The sequence below is a fragment of the Bubalus kerabau genome, chromosome 10, assembly GCF_029407905.1.
Source record: "Bubalus kerabau isolate K-KA32 ecotype Philippines breed swamp buffalo chromosome 10, PCC_UOA_SB_1v2, whole genome shotgun sequence".
Classification (NCBI taxonomy): domain Eukaryota; kingdom Metazoa; phylum Chordata; class Mammalia; order Artiodactyla; family Bovidae; genus Bubalus; species Bubalus kerabau.
In genome coordinates this window covers 30326266-30349244 of record NC_073633.1, presented here as the reverse complement: position 1 = coordinate 30349244, position 22979 = coordinate 30326266, and the positions used below count along the sequence as shown (strand labels likewise).

The following is a 22979-nucleotide window of genomic DNA, read 5'->3' as shown; positions in this document are numbered from 1 at the left end:
GAGCAACCTGCAAAGTCCCAAATCATATTACAGAATAAAAAATTAAGTTTTAAGGTCACTTTTTAAGTCCATTGTGAAGGACTGGATTCTTTCGCAGGTTACCTGACAAGTTAGCTTCAGTTCAAATAAAAGTATTTTTTGCATACCTTCAGTTCAGTTCAGTTCAATACTTACTGTGTGCCAGAAGCCATGTTACGTGCTGCAAGGGATAAGTTATATGTGACCATTGCTCTTCAAGAAAATCTTGATTTAATGGGGAGCAGAAACAGATATCTTATTTTATACTTTCTTTTAGATAAAAGAAGTATGAAGGGAAGTGATAAGATTTGATTGCATCAGTTGTGTTTTCCTAAAGGTACTGCTCTTTGAGGTAATTTTAGAGGATGAATAGTATTTTAAGAGTCAGCAATGAAGAGAGTACAGTTGATTAAATGGTTATGTTTTCTGAGCAGAGGGAACAACATAAATAACAAACAAGGATTTTGGAAAGTAACAAGATGGAGGTAGCAAATAAATGTAGCAGACAGTTGCAGGCTTTGAAGGTATTTTTGATAGGAAGAGTGAAGTAGTGAATGATTTTAGCTGGGAGTTGTATTTTAGAATTCTAAATTGGTGTTGCCTGTGGGTTAGACTGAAATGAAAAAATCACCCAACTAGTGGCTAAGGGTTTTGGGCAATTTATTTATTCTTGTAGAGCTCGCTTACCTGCAAGACAGGAACAATAATGCTTATGCAATGGTGCGTTTATGCGTGCTAAGTTGCTTCAGTTCTGTCTGACTATCAGTGACCCTATGGACTGTAGCCTGCCAGGCTCCTCTATCCATGGGATTCTCCAGGAAAGAATACTGAGGTGGTTGCCATGCTCTGCTCCAGGGGATCTTCCCCACCCAGGGATCAAGCTCACATCTCTTGTGGTTCCTGCATTGCAGGCAGATTCTTTATTGCTGAGCCAGTGCGGAAGCCCATGCAATGGTACAGTTATGGCTAAACAGAATGGTGTATATAAATTGCATGGAATGGCTCCTGATAGATACTGGGTATAATATGTAGTTTAGTTGCCAAGTCGTGTCTGACTCTTGCAACCCCATGGACTGCAGCCCGTCAGGCTTCTGTATCGATGGGATTTTTCAGGCAAGAATACTGGAATGGGTTGTCATCCTTCTCCAGGGATCTTCCTGACCCAGGGATCAAACCTGGGTCTCCTACATTGCAAGCAGTCTCCTGCATTGCAGGCAGATTCTTTACCGACTAAGTCACCAAGGAAGATTGGATATTATAACAATTGTAATTAAAATTGATCTTATACTCTACATACCATGATAATAAATAAGCAACCCAGATAGAAATTCAGAGTCACTTCTGTTAGTTCCACTCCTATAACATTAAGGCTAAATTACTGTTCATATTTTTTTTCCCCACAAGGTCCTTTGGAAGCTTATCGGATGGATGCTCTAAACCAAACAAGAGTGACTCAATTTGTCTTCTTGGGACTCACTGATAACTGGGTACTGGAGATATTACTTTTCATGGCATTCTCAGTCATGTATGTGCTAACCCTTTTGGGGAACATTCTGATCATGGTTACCATAGTCTTAACTCCACGTCTTCATATCCCCATGTATTTCTTCCTGAGCAATCTGTCCTTTATTGACATCTGCCACTCATCTGTCACAGTGCCCCAGATGCTGGAGGGTTTGCTTTTGGAGAGGAAGACCGTTTCCTTTGACAATTGCATTGCACAGCTCTTCTTCCTACATCTGTTTGCCTGTGCTGAGATCTTTCTGCTGACCGTTATGGCCTATGATCGTTATGTAGCCATCTGTGCGCCATTACACTACCCCAATGTGATGGACATGAGGGTCTGCGTACAGCTTGTCTTTGCTCTCTGGTTGGGGGGTACCATTCACTCACTGGTGCAGACCTTCTTGACCATTCGCCTACCTTACTGTGGCCCTAATGTAATTGATAGCTACTTCTGTGATGTTCCTTCTGTCATCAAGCTGGCCTGCACAGATACATATCTCACAGGAATGCTGATTGTATCCAATAGTGGAACCATCTCCCTCTTCTGTTTTCTGGCTTTGGTCACCTCCTACATGGTCATCTTGGTTTCTCTTAGAAAACAGTCAGCTGAAGGGCACAGGAAAGCCCTGTCTACCTGCTCAGCCCACTTCATGGTGGTTGCCCTCTTCTTTGGGCCATGTATATTCCTCTACACTCACCCAGACACCAACTTCTTCAGTGACAAGGTGGTATCTGTCTTCTACACGATAGTCACCCCTGTGCTGAATCCCCTCATTTACACCTTGAGGAATGAGGAAGTAAAAAATGCCATGAAGCATCTCCGACAGAGGCAGGTTTTTTCCATGAAATCGTGTACATGATGGACTTGGAATTATAGATATTATTTTGGTCATATCTTTAATGAGTGACTAAGAGTAAGAAATCAAAGTTATTAGGTGAAATGACCTGGAGAGTCATTTCAGGTCAGACTTCTGTACTAAAGAGGGGGACTTATCAACTATTGCTTAAATAAAGGAAAAGGTACTTGTAACATGTAAGGGAAAAGGATTGGGACAAGTTTAAAGAAAACTTCTAGTTTCACCAGTAAAAGAACACACAGACTTTGGGGCATAGTCTTAGTTTCAGGAACAGGTAGAGTTCTGAGAGAACCTACTTTTTTGATTTGTACAGTTCTGTAGGTTATTACCTCTGGGAAGCTGTACATTACACCTGTGTTTTACACATTATAGGGATCCTGCTTTCAAATGTATTTTCAAGGTGTTTATTTAAGGTTTATATGGTATTTATTGGTTTCCCTGGTTGCTCAGAGATAAAGAATCCATTTGCCAATGCAGGGAGATGTGAGTTCAATCCCTCGGTTGGGAAGATTCCCTTGAGAAGGGAATGGCAATCCACTCCAGTATTCTTGCCTGGGAAATTCCATGGGCAGAGGAGGTCCAGGGGTCTCAAAGAGTTGGACATGACTTAGCAGTTAAAACTATAACAGCAACATATTTATATTGAATTAAACTTTGGCACTTTGAAAGTAATTCTCTTATTTATCTCTACACACATTCTGTACTTTTGGTAGTACTTTATTTTTTACAAAATCAAGGTGGAGATCTATTGGAACTTACTTTAAAATAAACTTTGTTAAGGTAGAAATTAATTACATAAAAGGTACTCATTTAAATTGTACAGTTTGATAAAATGTGACAAAGGTTCACTTATGCAACTATCTCCCTAGTCAAGATATAGAACATTTCTATCCCCCCCCAAAATTTCTTCAGAACCTTCCCAGCCAATAATCTTATCCCCACCCAAGCACCCAAGCATCTGATTTTTTCTTGCTGTAAACTAAATTTGTCTTTCCTAGAGTTTCATGTAAATTGAATCATACAGTATGTACACTTTTATGCTTGACTTCTTTGCTCTGTTGGGATAAACTTTATATAGTCATAATGAATTATTTTTTTAAAAACATTACTGATTGTTGTTTTCACATATTGCTATTCTGTGAAGAATGTTTGAATCTACATTGTGGTGGTTATTGGTCTGAAATTGTTCCTTTTCTATTTTATAAAAATGTGATTTATGGTAGCTTTTAATATCAAAATTTAAGAAATATTAATGTTCAATAAAAGAGAAATCAGAATTTATAAGAAGTAATTACATGTACCAGGAAATAGTGATGAGTTAGTTATTACATTTAATACTAAATTTAGTTAGAGCTTTTTGGAATTTGTGACAAAGGAAAGAATAAAGGTTTACAGGTGATGTGGTAAACAAAGTGAGAGTCCCCCAAAGATGTTTGCATCCAGTCTCTGGAACCTGTTAATATTTTAGGTTGAACAGCAAACAGGGATTAAGGTTTGCTAGTCAGTTGACTTTGAGATAGAAATAGTAGCCTAGATTATCCAGGTAGACCTAATGTAATCCCAAATGTTCTTAAAGATAGAAGAGGGAAACAAAGGAGAATCAGAGGGAGATATGACTACAAAAGTCAGAGAGATTCGATATTGCTGGCTTTAAAGACAGAGAAGCGGGTTACTAACTTAGGATCTGGGTGGTCTCTAGAAACTGAAAAAGGGAAGGAAATGGATTCTCTTCTATTGCCTTCAGAAAATAATTCAGCCAAACTTTCAGTTGTAAGATAAATAAGTTCTGGGGATTTAATGTATAGCACGATAACAATAGTTAATAATACTCTATTGTATACTTGAAAATTGTTGAGAGAGCAGATCCTAAGTATCCTCACCAGACAGACAGGCAGATGCATGGTAACTGTGTGAGGTGACGGATGTGTTAATTAGAATTGATTGTGGTAATAATGAAATTATCATGTTGTACACTTTAAATATATTCAATTTTTGTCAATTCAGTTCAGTTCAGTCACTCAGTCGTGTCTGACTCTTTGTGACCCCATGAATTGCAGCACACCAGGCCTCCCTGTCCATCACCAACTCCCGGAGTTCACTCAAACTCACGTCCATCGAGTCGGTGATGCCATCCAGCTATCTCATCCGCTGTCGTCCCCTTCTCCTCCCGCCCCCAATCCCTCCCAGCATCAGGGTCTTTTCCAATGAGTCAACTCTTCACATAAGGTGGCCAAAGTACTAGAGTTTCAGCTTTAGCATCATTCCTTCCAAAGAACAACCAGGGCTGATCTCTTTTAGAATGGACTGGTTGGATCTCCTTGCAGTCTAAGGGACTCTCAAGAGTCTTCTCCAACACCACAGTTCAAAAGCATCAATTCTTTGGTGCTCAGCTCTCTTCTCAGTCCAACTCTCACATCCATACATGACCACAGGAAAAACCATAGCCTTGACTAGACAGATTTTTGTTGGCAAAGTAATGTCTCTGCTTTTGAACATGCTATCCAGGTTGGTCACAACTCTCCTTCCAAGGAGTAAGCGTCTTTTAATTTCATGGCTGCAGTCACCATCCGCAGTGATTTTGAAGCCCCAAAAGATAAAGTCTGACACTATTTCCACTGTTTCCCCATCTATTTCCCATGAAGTTATGGGACCAGATGCCATGATGTTAGTTTTCTGAATGTTGAGCTTGAAGCCAACTTTTTCACTCTCCACTTTTACTTTCATCAAGAGGCTTTTTAGTTCCTCTTCACTTTCTGCCATAGGGTGGTGTCCACATTGGTCTTTTATTTCTTGGAACAGGCCAAGTTCTTTCTAAACATCGATCTTTACATCTGCCATTTCCTCTGCCTAGAGAGTTCATCACCTTTCTTTTCTTGTGGTTGGCTCTTTTTTCATCTTCCAGATTTTAGTGTAAATGGCATTTCCTCAGAGAGGCCCTTCTTAACCAAGCAATCTAGAGACAGTCTCTTCCATAACTCTCTAACATCATTGTATTTCATGGCATTTGTCATGATCTGTAATTGAAATTTGCTTATATTTTGTTTTCTTTTTTTAAAAACCTTTTTATTTTGTATTGGAGTATAGCTGATTAACAGACAATGTTGTGATAGTTTCAGTTGAACACTAAGGGACTCAGCAATACATATGCATGTATCCATTCTTCCCCAAATTCTCTTCCCACATATTTTTGTCTTCTATTTTCACTAAACTCTAAACAGCATAAAAGGAGGACTATGTATTTTATTTATGATTACTAACCTAGTACTCAGCACATAATAGATGCTCGGTAAATATTTGTCAGATGAATGGATAATAAGATATCCCCATTGTATTGTCTTAATGGAAGAGTTTTTCCTGAACACTTGAGGATATCAACTTCAGTGGTTCAAAGTCTTCCTTCTGCATTACTGAAGTTATTTGCAAAGTTACTTTGTCTGCTTTACAAGTGTTTGCAAAGCTATTGAGGCAAGTGTATGAGTGAATGATGTTGGCAAGTGCTGCCCAGAAATCTGAACATTTGTTTAGACTTTGGTTATCAGCCTAACACAAAAGCAGGGATAGGAACCATGATGTAAGGAAAATAACATGTTTGTGTTGATACATTTGGCTTAACATCCTACCTTCATCATTTCCTAGCTGGGTGACCTTGGGCACGCCGTTTGCTTTTTTGAGCTTTGGCTTCTTCATGTGTAAACAAGCTTATACATACCTCACAGGGTTGTTGTAAGAATTAAGTAATTGCACAATGCCTAGAACAATTTCCAGCCTGTGGAAGATTTAAAAATCGTAGTAATTGCTATGATTGTCAGATATTGGACTGGAATATAGTTTCACAAGTCATATAGTTTGATAAATGTGGCTTGTAACATATCTTTGCTAGGCATTTCTTTAATTGGAACTCCAAGCACCATAAGGGCTTAGACATTTTCATTTTTTTTCTCTTCCCTTCACCCTCCCCATTAACTTGTTCAAGGCATTTTTCATGTCTTCATTCCGAAGGGTGTAGATGATAGGGTTCAGCAGGGGTGTGACAGCGGTGAAAAACACAGACACCACCTTGTCCTCTGGGAGGCTGGTGGATGGACGGGAATAGATGAAGATGCAGTGTCCCAGAAAGAGTGTGACCACAGTGAGGTGGGCTGCACAGGTGGACAGGGCCTTCCGCCGGCCTTCTGAGATTTGCTGCCTCAGACTCACCAGGATGACTGCGTAGGACACCACAAGGACCACAAAACAGACCACGGAGATCAGCCCACTGTTGGAGACGATGAGCATCTCAATGATGTGGGTATCAGTGCAGGCCAGTTTGATCACCTGAGGCACATCACAGAAGAAGTTGTCTATCTCATCAGGATCACAGTAGGGCAGCTTGATGGTGAGCGAGGTCAGCGCTATGGAGTGGATGGTACCCCCTGTCCAGAGGGCCACAACCAGCAGCACACACACTTTCCAGCTCATCACTGTCATGTACTGCAGGGGCTTGCAAATAGCCACATACCGATCATAAGCCATGACAGTGAGGAGAAAGATCTCTGTGCAGGCGAAGAGGTGCAGGAAGAACATCTGAGTTACACAGGCATCAAAGGAGATGAGCTTCTCCTCTGACCAGGTGTCTATCAGCATCTTGGGGACAGTGACGGTGGAGTGGCACACATCGATAAAGGATAGGTTGCTGAGAAAGAAATACATGGGGGTATGGAGATGATGGTCATCGATAATAGTTATGACGATGAGGATGTTTCCAATCAGTGTCAGGACATAGAAAACAAGGAACATGGCAAATGCAGCCATCTGCACATTCTGATTGATAGATAAACCTCTGAGCCGAAAATATGTCACTACAGTTGTTTGATTGAGTAGAACAGCCTCTTCCATTCTCACTGTTGGACACTCCTGTCAAAAATTAGAAATAAAAAACCACTTAATATCTGCATCAATCATTTGGCCATTTAGGTTCTTCTGTGTTTATGACTTCTCTCCATCTATAATTTCTAGTGACGTATCTCATTTTAAAATCCCCATTCAGCATCTTAAATTATGCTGGACACATAGTAGTTGCTAAACACACACTTTTGGAGCAAAATCAATTTTAGAAAAAATTGATTCACTAAGATGTAAGACAATCTTTGACAGTTCAGTTCAGTTCAGTCACCAGTCGTGTCCGACTCTGCGACTCCATGACCGCAGCATGCCAGGCCTCCCTGTCTATCACCAACTCCCGAAGTCCACCCAAACCCATGTCCATTGTGTCGGTGATGGCATCCAACCATCTCATCCTCTGTCGTCCCCTTCTCCTCCTGCCCTCAGTCTTTCCCAGCATCAGGGTCTTTTCAAATGAGTCAGTTCTTCTCATCAGGTAGGGAGAAATCAAATAACTTATTTCTCCCTTATTGTATAAAATATCAGTGTTTAGCTTTAGGTTACAGTTTTATAGGAGAAGAAATGAAGGTTCTTCTTAACCTCAATAAGTAATTTTTCCAGGGTTATACAAATTCTGACCTCGAACATAGTTTTCTTTATTGTCCTGTTGACCACATGTTCACTAACCCACACCCTTACTTCCTTGTTTGCTCTGCCATCATACCCTGAGACTGTAATTTCAGTGATCTAGATTTCAGAAGGCAGAAGATTTTCACCAAGCTGCTGGCAATGTGGCTGAGATGTTCTTTGAACAATACTTTAGAGGAGGCTGGATAGAACCAGGAAAACTTGGAAAATCTAGAGAGGGTGCAGGGAGGCTTGCTTCTTCTCCACCTCTGAGTTGCGGACAGACTTGCTCATTCTTAATCTGGAGGTCAAAGTCCAGGCCTAACAGCATCACTGTTTTGGCTAGATTATCCTCAGTTCTTTTAAATTCCAACTCTCTTATCTGACTTACTGGACCATGGTAAATCAACAGTAGTTGCTTTTAAAAAAGATTAGCCTACTTTTGACCCAAGCATCACTAATTTAGTAAAAAATGTATATATTGGGACTTTCCTGGTGGTCCAGTGGCTAAGACTCCACATTCCCACTGCAGGGGGCCCAGGTTCGATTCCTGTCAGAGAATTAGGTCCCACATGCTGCAACTAAGACCTGGTGGTCTTAAATTAATAAACAAATATTAAAAAAAGAAATGTATATATTATATAGAGTCACAAGGTCTCAGTTCTTAATGGGATCTGAGAGTTTACCTAATCTTTTTTTTTTTTTTTTTTTAATAAATAGATAAAACAAAACACAGAGAGGTAAAGCAACTGGCCCAAGTTTATAAAAAACTGCAGTAATAACTGGGTCTAGAGCTTGGGCCTCCTGACTTTTGGTCCAGGCTTTCTTTACTATCTCTCTGATCTGAATTTTTGTGGTAATTGACATAATGGTGGTATAAAGTACAGTATGTCTCAGTGACAACCTCTCTTTTACTCTCCTAGGTTCATGGGGCAGGTTGGGTGGGCATCTGTGGGAAGCCTCTTTTCTCAGGCTTGCCTCTCATGTGCCACTGCCTGGAAGTGTAGCCTTTCAGGGATGGCCCACCCAAGTAAGCTGTTCTCCTGGTTCCTCAGGTACTATTATCCTATCCCGGGTGGTGCAGTGGTAAAGTATCTGCCTGTCAATGCAGGAGACATAGGAGACACTAATTCAATCCCAGAGCAGAAAGATCCCCTGGAGGAGGAAATGGCAACCCACTCTAGTATTCTTGCTGGGAAATCCCATGGACAGAGAAGCCTGGCTACAGTCCATGGGGTGGCAAAGAGTTGGACACCACTGAGCACGCATGATTATCTCATCCTATCCTGCTTTCTTCCTTGATGACTACAGGTTCTTTATTTTGTCCTCAAGATCAGGCTTTCTGTCAGTCAAATGAATCACTTCACACTGCTTATGAAAAGAGAATAGAGGAAACATTTCTCTTCTACTCCATTGCCCTTTCTTCTCAAATATTTCCTATGCCTCATTATGATGCTCTGCTGCAGACAATGCCTTTTTTTGTTGTCTGTATCAGAGGAAAGACTAATGGCAGTGTCAAATCAAGGAACTAGCAAAGCAGATCTGTCACAAGGATGGTATTTTGGAGGGCAGAGAAGTCTTTCAGTCATCATTACACAGTATCTAGTGCTTGAATTAATATTTACAGTTACATCTTAATAGCTATGGATTGATTTTACTATTTAAAACTTTTTCTTAGAGTGTCCACTTAAAGTTTTTCCTCCAGAAAACTATTTTAAATGTTTGATGATTTATATGTTATCTTTACAATTTATTACATTCTAAAAGGATAATTGCAAAATTGAAAGCTGAAGAACTAGCCAAGACTGGAGCCAGGGGTTTATTTTAAAATCAATAAGAAAAATTTTACCAGCACAGATAGAGAAGAATGTGCAGTCTGAGAACTAGGTTTGAAATAAAGACTGTTCCCTCACCAGATGATATGGATATTCATTTTTAACTAAACTTTTCCCATTGCCATCGTTTTTTTTTTTTCCTATTTCTGTGGAGCCACAGGAAAAAATGTTTTGAGAAACGGATGTGTTCAATCATAGTAGGAATTTGTTATTAGCTTATATCAAAAGTATGATTCACACATCAAAAATCTAGTGCCTATTGCATACATTTCAGGAAAACAGGAAAAAACAATTAAAAGCAGAGACATAAAAAATGAAAAAGTCTATAAAACTCACCTTGGCTTGTTTCTGACGTTCTCAGCACCTCCAAAAAGAACTGAATTGTTAGTCTTGTATTTTCAATATTAAGAGTATTTTCTTAATACTCTTAATTTTTCTGGTACTTTGTGACGACCTAGAGGGGTGGGATGGATTGGGAGGTGAGAGGGAGGTTCAAGAGAGAGGGGAAATATATAGACCTACAGCTGATTCATGTTGATGTATAGCAGAAACAAACAGTGTTGTAAAGCAATTACCATTCAAATAAAAATAAATAAATTAAAAAATAATCATTAGAAATTTTTTTAAAAAGGAGGCATGGGTTTTAAAAGATTGAACAATACTGTGCGCAGTCCTCCTGAACTGCCAAGTCAACTGTGGAATGATTTATCAGTTGTGAATTTTCACATAAATATTCAAGTGCTGTGCCTCTGAATGTACATGCAATTCCATCTGACTTAATAAAACAGTTGCCAAAAAAAGAGAGTATTATTTTCCAGTAGAAATAGAAATTTATTTTTAAGTTCGACTAATCAAATAGCCCCACTTACCTTGACTTTTTTACAAGGAAGATCAGAGCCCTTGAAGTTCCCTTGGTTCTTATTCACAGTTTTTGGCAATAAGTCACAGTAGATATATTTGGTGATATTTTACCAGAGGTACTTCAGCATTTCTGCAAAATCAGACCTTTGTACCTACGTTATTATCATGCTTTTCAATGTGTAGAGAACACAGCTCTGCTCTAAGATTTTCTGGAATTGGTTTTCAGTCAGTTGACTATGTGGTATAAGCATGATATCTTGTTTGTACTTTGTCAGGCTGTAGTGATGAGCAGAAAGGATGGAAAGCCACTCCAACCTCTTTTGCAGGCCTACTAGTTTACCAGGACATGTCTACACAAAACTCGACCTAACTGTTCAGAACCAGTGTAACTGAAGCAACTTGTGTTCTTCACAGCACACTCTCTAGGTAGAAAGTTTGTCTTGCTAGTTTTAGGTGGGTTATTCTACCTTCAAGTACTGAAGGGAAATCTGTAGAGATAGCAAGCAGCTGCGAAGGGCAGCTGCAGTGTTGGTGGTGTTCTACCTGACTTATGTAGGCTTCATGGGAACTCTTAAGCAATGACATCAGCTTCCCCTAGTCACCAGTTAGAAAAAGTTAACTCTGTGGGGACTGAAGTTATGGGCTTTGCAGTCATCACTAAGGGCATTTAATGAGAAAGCAGGACTAACACCTAAATCTTTAGGACGTGTTAACATGTGATTAAATGAACTATTATTTTAGCGATTACTTACTGTGTGCTCCCGGATGGCTCAAGTGGTGAAGAATTCGCCTGCTATGCAGGAGATATAGGAGATATGGCTTCAATTCTTGGGTAGGGAAGACCCCCTGGAGGAGGAAATGCCAACCCACTGCAATAGTCTTGCCTGGGAAATCCCACGGATAGAGGAGCTTGAAGGACTACAGTCCATGGGATTGCAAAGAGTCGAACATGACTGAGAGGTGATGGATGGATACTATGTGCTAAGTATTAGGTTAGGGGCTTTCCTGTTTTTTTTAATCCATAAAAAACATACAGCTGAGGAATGGGCAATGGAGTTAAAAACTTAATCAGTTCTCTGCAGAGAGGTCAAGTGTTGGAATTCTAGAGTGAGATTGCTTGAATACAGATTACAACATTCTAAGTGTAAATTTGGGTAAGTTATTTAACCTGGAGGCCTCCTTTTCTCATCCATTAAATATGAATAAAATGGTAACTTATTTTCAGAGCTCTTAAAATCTTTACAAAGTGTTATCTACATTAATATAATTATATGACATATAATTCAAAGAAACAAACACAAAAGCCACCACTAATTAGCCAATTCCCCACCCCCCGCATCACGTATTCATTACTTTAGATAAAGAAAATTTAGAGTCTCTTGTTCTAATTCCCATTTTGCTTTCTCTGCTTAGATACATGTGTAATACATGTATTACACAGTAGTAAAAGAAGAATCCAAAGGGGAGGGATGAAGGTTATACTTTGAATTTCAAGATTGAAGAGTTTTGTGATTAGGATGTCCAAAATAAAGGGTATGGAGTTAGGAGCAAGCATTTAGCTGACCCTCCATGTGGAAGAGAAGATGGTAAAAGAGGAAAAGGATTAGAAGTGACTGAGAATTCGGTCTTGTGGCTTGGGTTCCTTTTCCCCAGTTTTCTTGTTGGATTCATTACCACTAATCAGAGGCCAGACTTGACTATATTGAAAAACCCAGTGCTTTCAGAACTTACAGATAATGCTTCTTGGCTAACACAGGACTTGTATTGTCACTTTGGCAATCAGTGTATACATGAGGAAGAGAGAGATGCAGACCACGCTAATCTTCTGAACATTTGGAATTGAGATACTTTATCACAGGCATAATACACCAAGAGCAATATAGAAAATGATGTTCAATTGATTGTAGGCCAGTTACTATTATCAGTTATTGGTAAAATGCAAGGTTGAAAAATTAATCTTCAAAATCTTTATAATTTCTATTCCTCTTGTAACCCTCTCCCCTGGCCTGCTACTACCCTCTGACTGTACACAGGCAGCCACATAGATTATTCCACTCAGGCTTTCCATCCCTGAAAATCCCTTATGCTCCAAAATTGTGTGTCCCTATTTCCTTCACAGAATAAATGAAAGCAATTGTTTAAACTTGAACTGCACTTCAGCGTTTGAAAAACTCCTTCATGGTTATTGTTTATTTGGTCTTCACAGCACCCCTGTAAGGAAGAGAGCACTATAGAAAAATTGGACTTGATGTCAAGTGATTTTCACAGAGTTCACACGTCAGGTAAGCCCCTGAACCAGGGCTGGAACACAGGCAATCTGCTGTTGAATCCAGTATTTAGTCTCTTCCTTCATGTGGATTCATTTATAAAGGAGCAATAACTTTTATCTTACCACCTCTAGAAGATGCGTACTTAAAAGTGTTGCTTGTTCACTTATATGTTGAATCTGAATAAAAAGAAACTCAACCAATCATCCAACCAAACAAAACCCCCCAAACCAAAAAAACAAAAAAATGATCTCAGAGAAACAGAGAATAGATTGGCAGTTGCCATAGGCAGGGAGTGGAGAGTGGGCAAAATGGGGTGAAGGGGATTGAAAAGTATGAACTTCCAGCTGTAAAATAAATAATTTATGGGGATACAAAGCATAGCATGGTGACTGTAGTTGCAGAGAGTAGATCTTAAAAGTTCTCCTCACACACACAAAATATTGTACCTATGTATGGTGATGGATGTTATTGTGATGATCATTTTGAATCATATAAAGACATTAAATCATTAATTGTATTCCTGAAACTAATATAATGTTATGTGTTAATTATATCTCAATTTTAAGAGTTGCTTATTAAGTTAAATAGAATTTTTTCATAGGTATAGGGAAGAGATAATTTTTTATTATTCTTTGGCTTCACTGATTCTTTGGTATTCCTTGACTCTTTCCTACTTGCCGTTCTATTCTCTCCATTTAAAAAGATCAAAGTGACATGGTCACTTCTGAAAAGTTACTGACTCTCTACTAAAATCACTAAATCAGCCGGCAATAGTTTAAAAATTTTATTGAAGTGTAATTGATTTACAATGTTGTGTTAATTTCTTCCATACAGTCGTAGTTGAATTTTTAACATGACAGTGCATTTGCAATAACATATAAGAATATTAACAGTATACACTGATTAATGGGTTTCCCCTGTTGGGTCAGCTGTAGAAAATCCATCTGCAGTGCAGGAGGTATAAGAGACATGAGTTTAATTCCTGGGTTGGGAAGATCCCCTGGAGAAGAAAATGGCAACCGACTCTAGTATTCTTGCCTGGGAAATCCCATGGACAGAGGATCCTGGCAGGCTACAGCCCATGGGGTTGCAAAAGAGTTGGACACAACTTATAACTGCTAAACAGCAACAACAACACTGGTTAATGGCAACACAAGCAATTGCCAGGAATAAGACAATTATTAGTCCTTGTAATAAATCCTGAGGACAAGAGCTTAGGTGATTAAACTCAGGCAATAGAAACTTAACCAAATGACAAGTTGGTCTTTTCTAGAGAGCTAGAGGCTTTTATCTAGCTTACTCATGAACTGTTTTACTTGACCACCTATTATTTATATAGATTTATCAAGAGGAGTTTGCTGTAGCATAAAGTTTTTCTTGTCTAGCTAAGAGAAAATTGAGTTATGTGTTTATCCATGAAAACTCTAGCTAATGAATTGAAACTGACTTTTGGGATTCCAAAGCATAAGTTGTATTTTCATAAATGGTATTGACTCCGTAAGACAGAGACTCTATTGGGAAGATAAGCATTATTCAACTCAACAGGAGTGAGACAATTTTCGGTTCATCTTAAGGAAGGTAGATTTTTTAAAAAGTGGCATTAAACAACCCCTGCAAAATAAGCTGGAAGGTCTTAGTTTTATAATACTCAGAACAAACTGAGTATTACATCAAAGATAGCCCCAATATTAGCTTCCTTTTCTGATCAATTGACTTTTGTGGTTAGGATTATAATGACTCCAGAAGAAGATTCTGTTGTCAAAATCCAATTTTTACAAGACCAAAACTTGAGACTAATTATGTGAGAAAAACCTAAGTACGAGGGATTTCTTGGGTGGTCCATGGCTAAGATTCTCTGCTGCCAATGGAGAGGGCCTGGGTTTGATCCCTGGTCAGGGAACTAGATCCCACATGCTGTAACTAAGACCCAATGCAACCAAATAAAATAAATAAACTATATTAAGGAAAAAAAAGACTTAAGTATGATAGCAGATATGTAGAAGGAAATTTACCTTCTGAAGTGTTTAAAGGAACAGCTATTATGTTTTTGTCAGTAAGATTAGCTGAGGGATTACAAATCTGGTAATCAGTTGAACCTATAATTGTGGTCTGAGAAAGACACATAGGAGAATTATGTTTTTTCCCTAAGTGGTAGAAGACCATCAACATTATGAAGATAGGAGAGATCATGTTGATAAACCTGTTAGTCAAGAAATAGAAGGGATTAGAATACAATAATAAACAAGATTAGTGATAGAGCAAAGGAAAAGAAAAAGGGTGAAGAATCAGAAAATTAATGTTATTGTTTTCTTTGGTGTCTTCCCTGGTGGCTCAGCTGGTAAAGAATCCGCCTGCAAAGTGGGAAACCTGGATTCGATCCCTGGGTGGGAAGATCCCCTGGAGGAGGGCATGGAAACCCACTCAAGTGTTCTTGCCTGGAAAATCCCATGGACAGAGGAGCCTGACGGGCTACAGTCCATGGGGTCACAAAGAATCGACATAACTGAGTTTTCTTTTTTTTTTTTTTGATGTTTGATTTTGTTTTATTTATTTATTTTCTTTTTTTGTTCCTTATAAAATAATATTTTTATTTACTATTTTTTTTACTTTACTATATTGTATTGGTTTTGTCATACATCGACATGAATCCGCCATGGGTCTACACGTGTTCCCTATCCTGAAACCCCCTCCCACCTCCCTCCCCATACCATCTCTCTGGGTCATCCCCGTGCACCAGCCCTGAGCATCCTGTATCATGCATCGAACCTGGACTGGTGATTTGTTTCACATATGATAATATACATGTTTCAATGCCATTCTCCCAAATCATCCCATGCTCGCCCTCTCCCACAGAGTCCAAAAGACTGCTCTATACGTCTGTGTCTCTTTTGCTGTCTCTCATACAGGGTTATTGTTACCATCTTTCTAAATTCCATATATATGCATTTGTATACTGTATTGGTGTTTTTCTTTCTGGCTTACTTCACTGTGTATAATAGGCTCCAGTTTCATCCACCTCATTAGAACTGATTCAAATGTATTCTTTCTAATGGCTGAGTAATACTCCATTGTATACGTACCACAGCTTTCTTATCCATTCGTCTGCTGATGGACATCTAGGTTGCTTCCATGTCCTGGCTATTATAAACAGCGATGAACATTGGGGTACACGTATCTCTTTCAGTTCTGGTTTCCTTGGTGTGTATGCCCAGCAGTGGGATTGCTGGGTCGTATGGCAGTTCTATTTCCAATTTTTTAAGAAATCTCTACACTGTTCTCCATAGTGGCTGTACTAGTTTGCATTCCCACCAACAGTGTAAGAGGGTTCCCTTTTCTCCACACCCTCTCCAGCATTTATTGCTTGTAGACTTTTGGATCGCAGCCATTCTGACTGGCATGAAATGGTACCTCATTGTGGTTTTGATTTGCATTTCTCTGATAATGAGTGGCAGAGAAGCCTGATGGGCTACTGTCCATGGAGTCACAAAGAATCGATACAACTGAGTTTTCTTTGGTAGAAGTTTCTTTACTTCAGCAATTAGTACCTGTTCTCTTGCTTTGGGAAGAAGCCACTCATTTCTGCAGTCATTAGTTTCTGGAGAAATTGATAAAACTCCTCAATTTGAGGTCTCAACAGAATTAATTTCCAGAGTCATAAGAAACTGATATGTCTTTTCAGGAAGCAGGACTCCAAGGATAAACACCTTGAGATTTTATTGTTGTGTCAGTAAATAGTCTCTGACAAGGAGCTCTTCACTGAGACTCCAGGACAGTTTTCTCTGATGTTTTTTCCAGAAGGCTAAATATACAGAGTTCAGACTAAGCAATGGGTGTTTTGTTAATGCAGTTGCTACTTGTTGATGATAAACCTGCAGGTATTCACTTGATGTTGTGTGATGTTTAGTCATATGAACCTGTAGTAGTGTAAAGTCGTCGCACATGCGCTATGTATAGAAGTAAGATTTTTCAAATAAATGGAGTTGCTCATTATTAACTTAAAAGGAGGCTACCAGAATAGGTTGTAAGGAGGTCCCAGAATAGATCTTATTGCTTGCAGAGGAACACGTTTTAGGTGGGGGAGGTTATCTTTGAAAAATCCTGGAAAATAAGGTACATGTGAGATTATTGTAGAATTGGAAGCTATCTTATAGTTCAAAAAAGTTAGAAATTTTAACCATGAAGCCACAAATAATTAGTTTGATATCAATCTTTTCCGTATTTCTATAATGGATACACTGGATGAAGATTTGTGATTATTTAGCAAATTAAGTACTGACTGCTGGCCAAGGAGACAATAAAACAAAGTGAAAAAGAGGATGTGTGTTTGGAGTCAGGATTGATGCTGGAACTGAGTTCAAAATATGTATTTGTTAGTTAGGCTTTTTTTTTTTTTTTTTAAACAGCAGTCTAGAACAGTGGATCTCAAATTTTAGCATGCATTTGAATTAACTGGAGGACGTGTTAAAACACAGAGTTCTGATTCAGTACATCTAAGGTGGGGCCTGAGAATGTATATGTCTAGCAAGTTCCCAAGTAATTCTAGTGGAAAATATATGTGATCCTATACAATTCAATGGCACCCCACTCCAGTACTCTTGCCTGGAAAATCCCATGGATGGAGGAGCCTGGTGGGCTGCAGTCCATGAGGTCGCTGAGAGTTGGACACGACTGAGCAACTTCACTTTCACTTTTCACTTTCATGCATTGGAGAAGGAAATGCCAACCCACTCCAGTATTCTTGCCTGGAGAATCCCAGGGACAGCGGAGCCTGTTGGGCTGCCGTCTGTGGGGTCGCACAGAGTTGGACACGACTGAAGCGACTTAGCAGCAGCAGTAGCAGCAGCATACAATTTGTATGTCATAAATTAATCTTTCACAGTCCAAAAGGAGAATGTTTCCCCATCAGTTTACTTACAAATTCTGAAATTCTACTGGGGGAAACCAGAATGATGAAGGAGTTGGAAATTAGGCAACGTAAAAAGTGATTTCCTACAAAGGTTCACAGAGTTAATGGTAAAAAACATTTTGAAGTTTCTCCTATTAAGGAGAGATTAGACAAAGGGTTACAAGTTCAGATGCTTCATATGCATCAGTGGCCAGGCAGGTAATTTAAATGAATCAAGAGTAGGGACTATGGTGAACCAGAGAGTGAATGTGTCTTCTAAAATGAATGGGCACTACTTAAAAAAACTAACCATTGCTACGTGGGCATGTAGGTCCAGTACTGCTAGATCAAAAGGAGGTGGAAATCTTGAGATGCTTGAAAAATAACCCAATTAAAAAACATTGTTAACTGAAAGAAAACATTTAAAATCCATTACATTAGACACGCAGTATACATCTATACTCTCAATCTGGCCCTTGGTACTACGGTTTGCTACCTTGGGTATTTATTCAGTATTAACTCCAGAAGGGAGACATAGGAGGGAGACTATAGCTAAATGTTAAAATAAAAACTAGCACCATGATAAGAGTCAAATGTGATCAAAATCTGGATCCAAGCCCTGACTCCACCATTTACTCTCAGTGTGACCTTGAGCATATTACTTAATGCTTTTCCACTTTAGTTTCCTCATGTGCAAACTGGGTGTAATAATAATGCCTATCATGGGCTTGTAGTTAAGATGAATAGTTAACGAATGTAAAATCTCAGCACATACTAAGCTTTCAAAGAAGGCTGAGCACCCAAGAATTGATGCCTTTGAATTGTGGTGCTGAAGAAGACTTTTGAGAGTCCCTTGGACTGCAAGGAGATCAAATCAGTCAATCCTAAAGGAAATCAACCCACAATATTTATTGGAAGGATTGATGATGAAACGCCAATACTCTGGGCCATTGATGTGAATTGATGCTGACTCTTTGGAAAAGACTCTCATGCTGGGAAAGATTGAAGGCAAAAGGAGAAGAGGGCATCAGAGGATGAGATGGTTAGATAGCATCATTGACTCAGTGAACATGAATCTGAGCAAACTTAGGTTGATAGTGAAGGACAGGGAAGCCTGGCGTGCTGCATGCACTCCATGGAGTCACAAAGAGTCAGACACAACTGAACAAAAAGAACATTAAACTCTCAACAAATGTTAGCTTTGAAAAGTTAGACATGGAAGATGAAGAATAAAGACTTATCTGCCTATTAACTTTCTCTCTGAAATCAACTGAGGACAACAAGGAAAATGAGAAAAAAAAAGAAGGGGGAAGTGAAATTAAGAAAATAATTTCATGTGTAATAGTATAAAAATGTTTAGTAAAATATTTAACCAAGGAAGTACAAGACTTGTACACTGAAAACTACAAAACATTGCTGAGCAAAATTAAAAATTTCAATAAATGTAAAGACATCATGTGTTCATGGATTTGAGGACTTTTGTTAAGATGGCAATACTACTCAAAATAGTTGACAAACTCAATGCAATTCTATCTAGAAATTGAAAAGTAAATCCTAAAGTTCATGTGGAATTGTAAGGAACACAGAACAGCCAAAATAATCTTGAAAAAGAAAAATGAAGTTGGAAGACTCACATTATCAGATTTCAACTCTTCTTGCAAAGTCAGAGTAATCAAATCAGTGGGTTAATGGTGTAAGAATAAACATGTAGGTCAATGGGATAGAACTGAGAGTCCAGACATAAGCTCATACATCTATAGTCAACCAATTTTCAGCAAAGGTGCCAGGACCTTTCAGTGAGGGAAACAATAGTCTCTTTGACAAATGATTCTAGGATAACTAGATATCTATATACAAAAGACTGAAGTCAGACCCCCACCTCATATCATATACAAAAATTAACTCAAAATAAACCAAAAACCTAAATGGAAAAGTTAAAACTATGAAACTCTTAGAAGAAAACACAGGAGTAAATCTTCATGATCTTGGATTTAGCAATGGATTCTTAGAAATGACACCAAAAGCATACACACACACACACACACAAAAAGAAAGAAAAAAAATAGATACATTGGATTTCTTTAAAATTAAAAAGTTTTTGTGTTTCAGAAGACACCATCAATAAAATAAAATGAAAGGCAACCTACAAAATAGGAGAAATATTTGCAAGTCATATATCTGACATGGGATTTGTATCTAGAGTATACAAAGAACTCTTAGAACTCAATAATGAAAGGAAAAATAATCTAATTAAAAATGGGCAAAGGATCCGAATAGATATTTCTATAGAAGAGATATACAAATGGCACATGAAATGATGCCCATCATGTTTAGTCATCAGGGAAAGATGTATCAAAACTATAAGATAACACTTCAAACCCACTGGGATGGCGATAATAAAACAGACAATAACTAGTATTGGTGCAATGTGGAGAAATTAGAATTCATCCATTATCTTGGACATGGTTGGTTCTAAGCAGTTTATGTTGTGTCTTCAGTTGTGTTTATTGTCATTGTCAGTGTCATGCCCCTGTCCTGTCTCACATCTAGAACTCTGATTCACCATCTGTGGACCTTATCCATGTTGCCCAAGATGGCTGCTAGAGCTCCAGCCATTACATCCATACTGATGCTGAATTTAAAAACCTTTGTTGTTTAATGTTATGATATGGACAATAGAATATGTTATATTTTGTGTTGCTTTTCTTCCAGTTTAGTTCACACGTGTTCAAATCTTAATGAATGTTTTTGAAAACTTAATATATAATTGGAATTTGCTTGATTGTATATGATAGTGAGATGATAAGATATAAACATCAGGTCAGATAAATGAAGAAGTGGAACTTCATATTATTTTATGGGACATAGGATGTTACTGCCTTTTCTACAGAAGAGGTGAAATCATTCATCTCATTCATTGTTATAGAAATGAGAATTTATTCTTTATTAGCTTCACAAATTTCAGACTAATTATATACAGGCTGACCTTCTCATTCATAGGTGTAGTTTGTCTAGCTCTCTGTCATTTATTCTCCTTCTCCTTCTTTCTCTTTCACGTATATACCACTATCAGCTCCACCACCGCCACACAGCCAATATTACTCTAAAAATCCATCAGATTAAATCTGGCTTTCGTTTTCTGTAAAGTGCTTAGGAGAAGGATGACGAAGAAAATGAGATGGATTAGAATCTTTCAAGTTTTAACAACATCCTATGATTTTAAATTGTAGCTTTTAGAAATTATAAAGATTTTAGAGATTATATTCTGACCTAAGTTGTCAAAAATTGGACTTCAAAAACAATGCAAGCATGCTTAGATGTATCTCTGTTTCCTTCCCCCCCAACACCGGTGGGAATAGGCTCTGTGACACAAAACTATGACCAGTTTCAAAAGCACATGTTCACTTTGTAGAGAAACTTGCTCTAGGTTTTGTAGCCTAAAATTCGACCTCTGAAAACCATTATATTATTGAATCTCAGGGACAAGAGTTTTGGGTGAAGTAGAAAAGGATAGCTTTATTGCTTTGCCAGGCAAAGGGGGCCACAATAGGCTAGTGCCCTCAAAACTGTGTCCCAACCTGGGGTTGCAGGAGACCTGTGAGGAGTCCTATAGTTGGGGGTGGGGTTGGGGGGAAAGGCGGAGTTTGCTGATCAGGATCAGGGTGTGTGCAGGGTCTGGATTCCTTCAGTCCAGAGATCATCTGGAAATGTGATGATGGGCAAACTGTGATTTTCTCTGGAATGAAGAGAGCTTCATCAAGTCTTCTATTTGCTGGGGGTTTTAGTTCTGCCTCCGGACACCGGCATCTCGTCCAAGGCCATGGGAATCATGAACTCCTTCGTCAAGGACATTTTCGAGCGCATCGCTGGCGAGGCATCATGCCTGGCACATTACAACAAGCGCTCGACTATCACATCCAGGGAGATCCACACCGCCGTGCGCTTGCTGCTACCTGGGGAGCTGGCCAAGCACTCCATGTCTGAGGGCACTAAGGCTGTCACCAAGTATACCAGCTCCAAGTAAACATAATATGCCTAGCTGCTGTTAACGGAGAAGGCAATGGCTCCCCACTCCAGTACTCTTGCCTGGAAAATCCCATGGATGGAGGGCCTGGTGGGCTGTAGTCCATGGGGTCGTGAAGAGTCGGACACGACTGAGCGACTTCACTTTCACTTAGTTCTGCAGGGAATTCCCAGGTGGTGCTAGTGGAAGAGCTCAAAGACACTGTTCTGTATATCCCTTGAGAGGAAACCAGGACCCTGTCCCCAAGGCTGTGCTATTGTTTCTTGACTGCTCCTCCCTTGTCTCTGCATCCCTTCCTTTCCCTGATTTGTTCAGTCGCTCAGCTGAGTCCAACTCTTTGCAACACCATGGACGACAGGCTTCCCTGTCCTTCACTATCTCTCGGAGTTTGCTCAAACTCATGTCCATTGAGTTGATGATGCCATCCAACCATCTCTTCCTCGGTTGACCCCTTCTTCCCCTGCCTTCAATCTTTCCCAGCATCAGGGTCTTTTCCAATGAGTCAGTTCTTTGCATCAGGTGGTCAAAGTACTGGAGCTTCAGCTTCAGCATCAGTCCTTCCAGTGAATATTCAGGGTTGATTTCCTTTAGGATGGACTTGAATATGAAGGAACTGGTTCAGTTTGGAATTTTTATCACCCATGGACAAAGTGAGCCCATGAACCTGAGGAGGGATCTTTTTCTCTCCCTTTTTAGTGTAAATAAAAAGCCTTGTGTCTCTGTGGAATCATCACTTCTAGTTGGTTTCCCATGATGAAAGGATCTGCCTCCCTCCAGAATAAGACAGATGAGAACCAGAATTAGGAGAAAATAATGTGATGGAGCTGCTCTCTGGGTGTTAGATGAGTTTGGTTGCTAGACATTCACTTTCTTGTTAATGTGGCAATTACTCTATTTATAGAGATATAATTGCACATAAAAATGTAAATAAAGTGAGGAGTGTTAACAAATAAGCAATAACAATTGTGCTGTATGCTTTTGATCCTCATCCAGGAGGTATCTAAACAACTAATACACTATTAATAGAGACCACCAATGTCCCGGGGTGGTCATCACTCTCAAAGACATCACTCTGAAAATTATATACACTATTGAATATATACATATAATATATATTTTAATTAGCATCTATAGTTTTAAAAACACTTATGTAGGGCTTATCTGCAGCAGCCATGGAAACAGAAGCAAATTAAGGTATATATTCTAGTCTATTCCCTAGAACTGCCAACCCCCTCC

The 22979-nt window shown here is 39.0% G+C and overlaps 3 protein-coding genes across 3 annotated transcripts; 2 read left to right on the top strand and 1 right to left on the bottom strand.

Annotated features, from left to right (window-relative positions):
* The first annotated feature begins 1442 nt into the window (after positions 1 to 1442).
* On the top strand, positions 1443 to 2384 carry LOC129621100 (olfactory receptor 1509). The gene has a single exon (XM_055537121.1). The coding sequence runs from the start codon at positions 1443 to 1445 to the stop codon at positions 2382 to 2384; it is 942 nt and encodes a 313-aa protein (XP_055393096.1).
* Positions 2385 to 6308: 3924 nt separating this feature from the next.
* Positions 6309 to 11029, bottom strand: LOC129621098 (olfactory receptor 4E1). The gene is made up of 2 exons (XM_055537120.1): positions 10573 to 11029; positions 6309 to 7274 (listed from the first exon to the last, which is right to left on the bottom strand). Exon 2 carries the CDS (start codon positions 7254 to 7256, stop codon positions 6309 to 6311), a length of 948 nt encoding a protein of 315 aa, XP_055393095.1. The 5' UTR covers positions 7257 to 7274; positions 10573 to 11029.
* Positions 11030 to 17967: 6938 nt separating this feature from the next.
* LOC129622052 (histone H2B 1/2-like) lies at positions 17968 to 21743 on the top strand. The gene is made up of 2 exons (XM_055538973.1): positions 17968 to 18046; positions 21505 to 21743. The coding sequence occupies exons 1-2, from the start codon at positions 17968 to 17970 to the stop codon at positions 21741 to 21743; spliced, it is 318 nt and encodes a 105-aa protein (XP_055394948.1).
* Positions 21744 to 22979: the final 1236 nt, after the last annotated feature.

Bases quoted from the DNA above. Each gene is read 5' to 3' on its own strand.
- LOC129621100 (XM_055537121.1), top strand. From the start codon at position 1,443: ATGGATGCTCTAAACCAAACAAGAGTGACTCAATTTGTCTTCTTGGGA.
- LOC129622052 (XM_055538973.1), top strand. From the start codon at position 17,968: ATGGTGAACCAGAGAGTGAATGTGTCTTCTAAAATGAATGGGCACTAC. The intron at 18,047-21,504 runs GTAGGTCCAGTA...TGGGGGTTTTAG, and splicing joins AACCATTGCTACGTGGGCAT to TTCTGCCTCCGGACACCGGC.
- LOC129621098 (XM_055537120.1), bottom strand. From the start codon at position 7,256: ATGGAAGAGGCTGTTCTACTCAATCAAACAACTGTAGTGACATATTTT.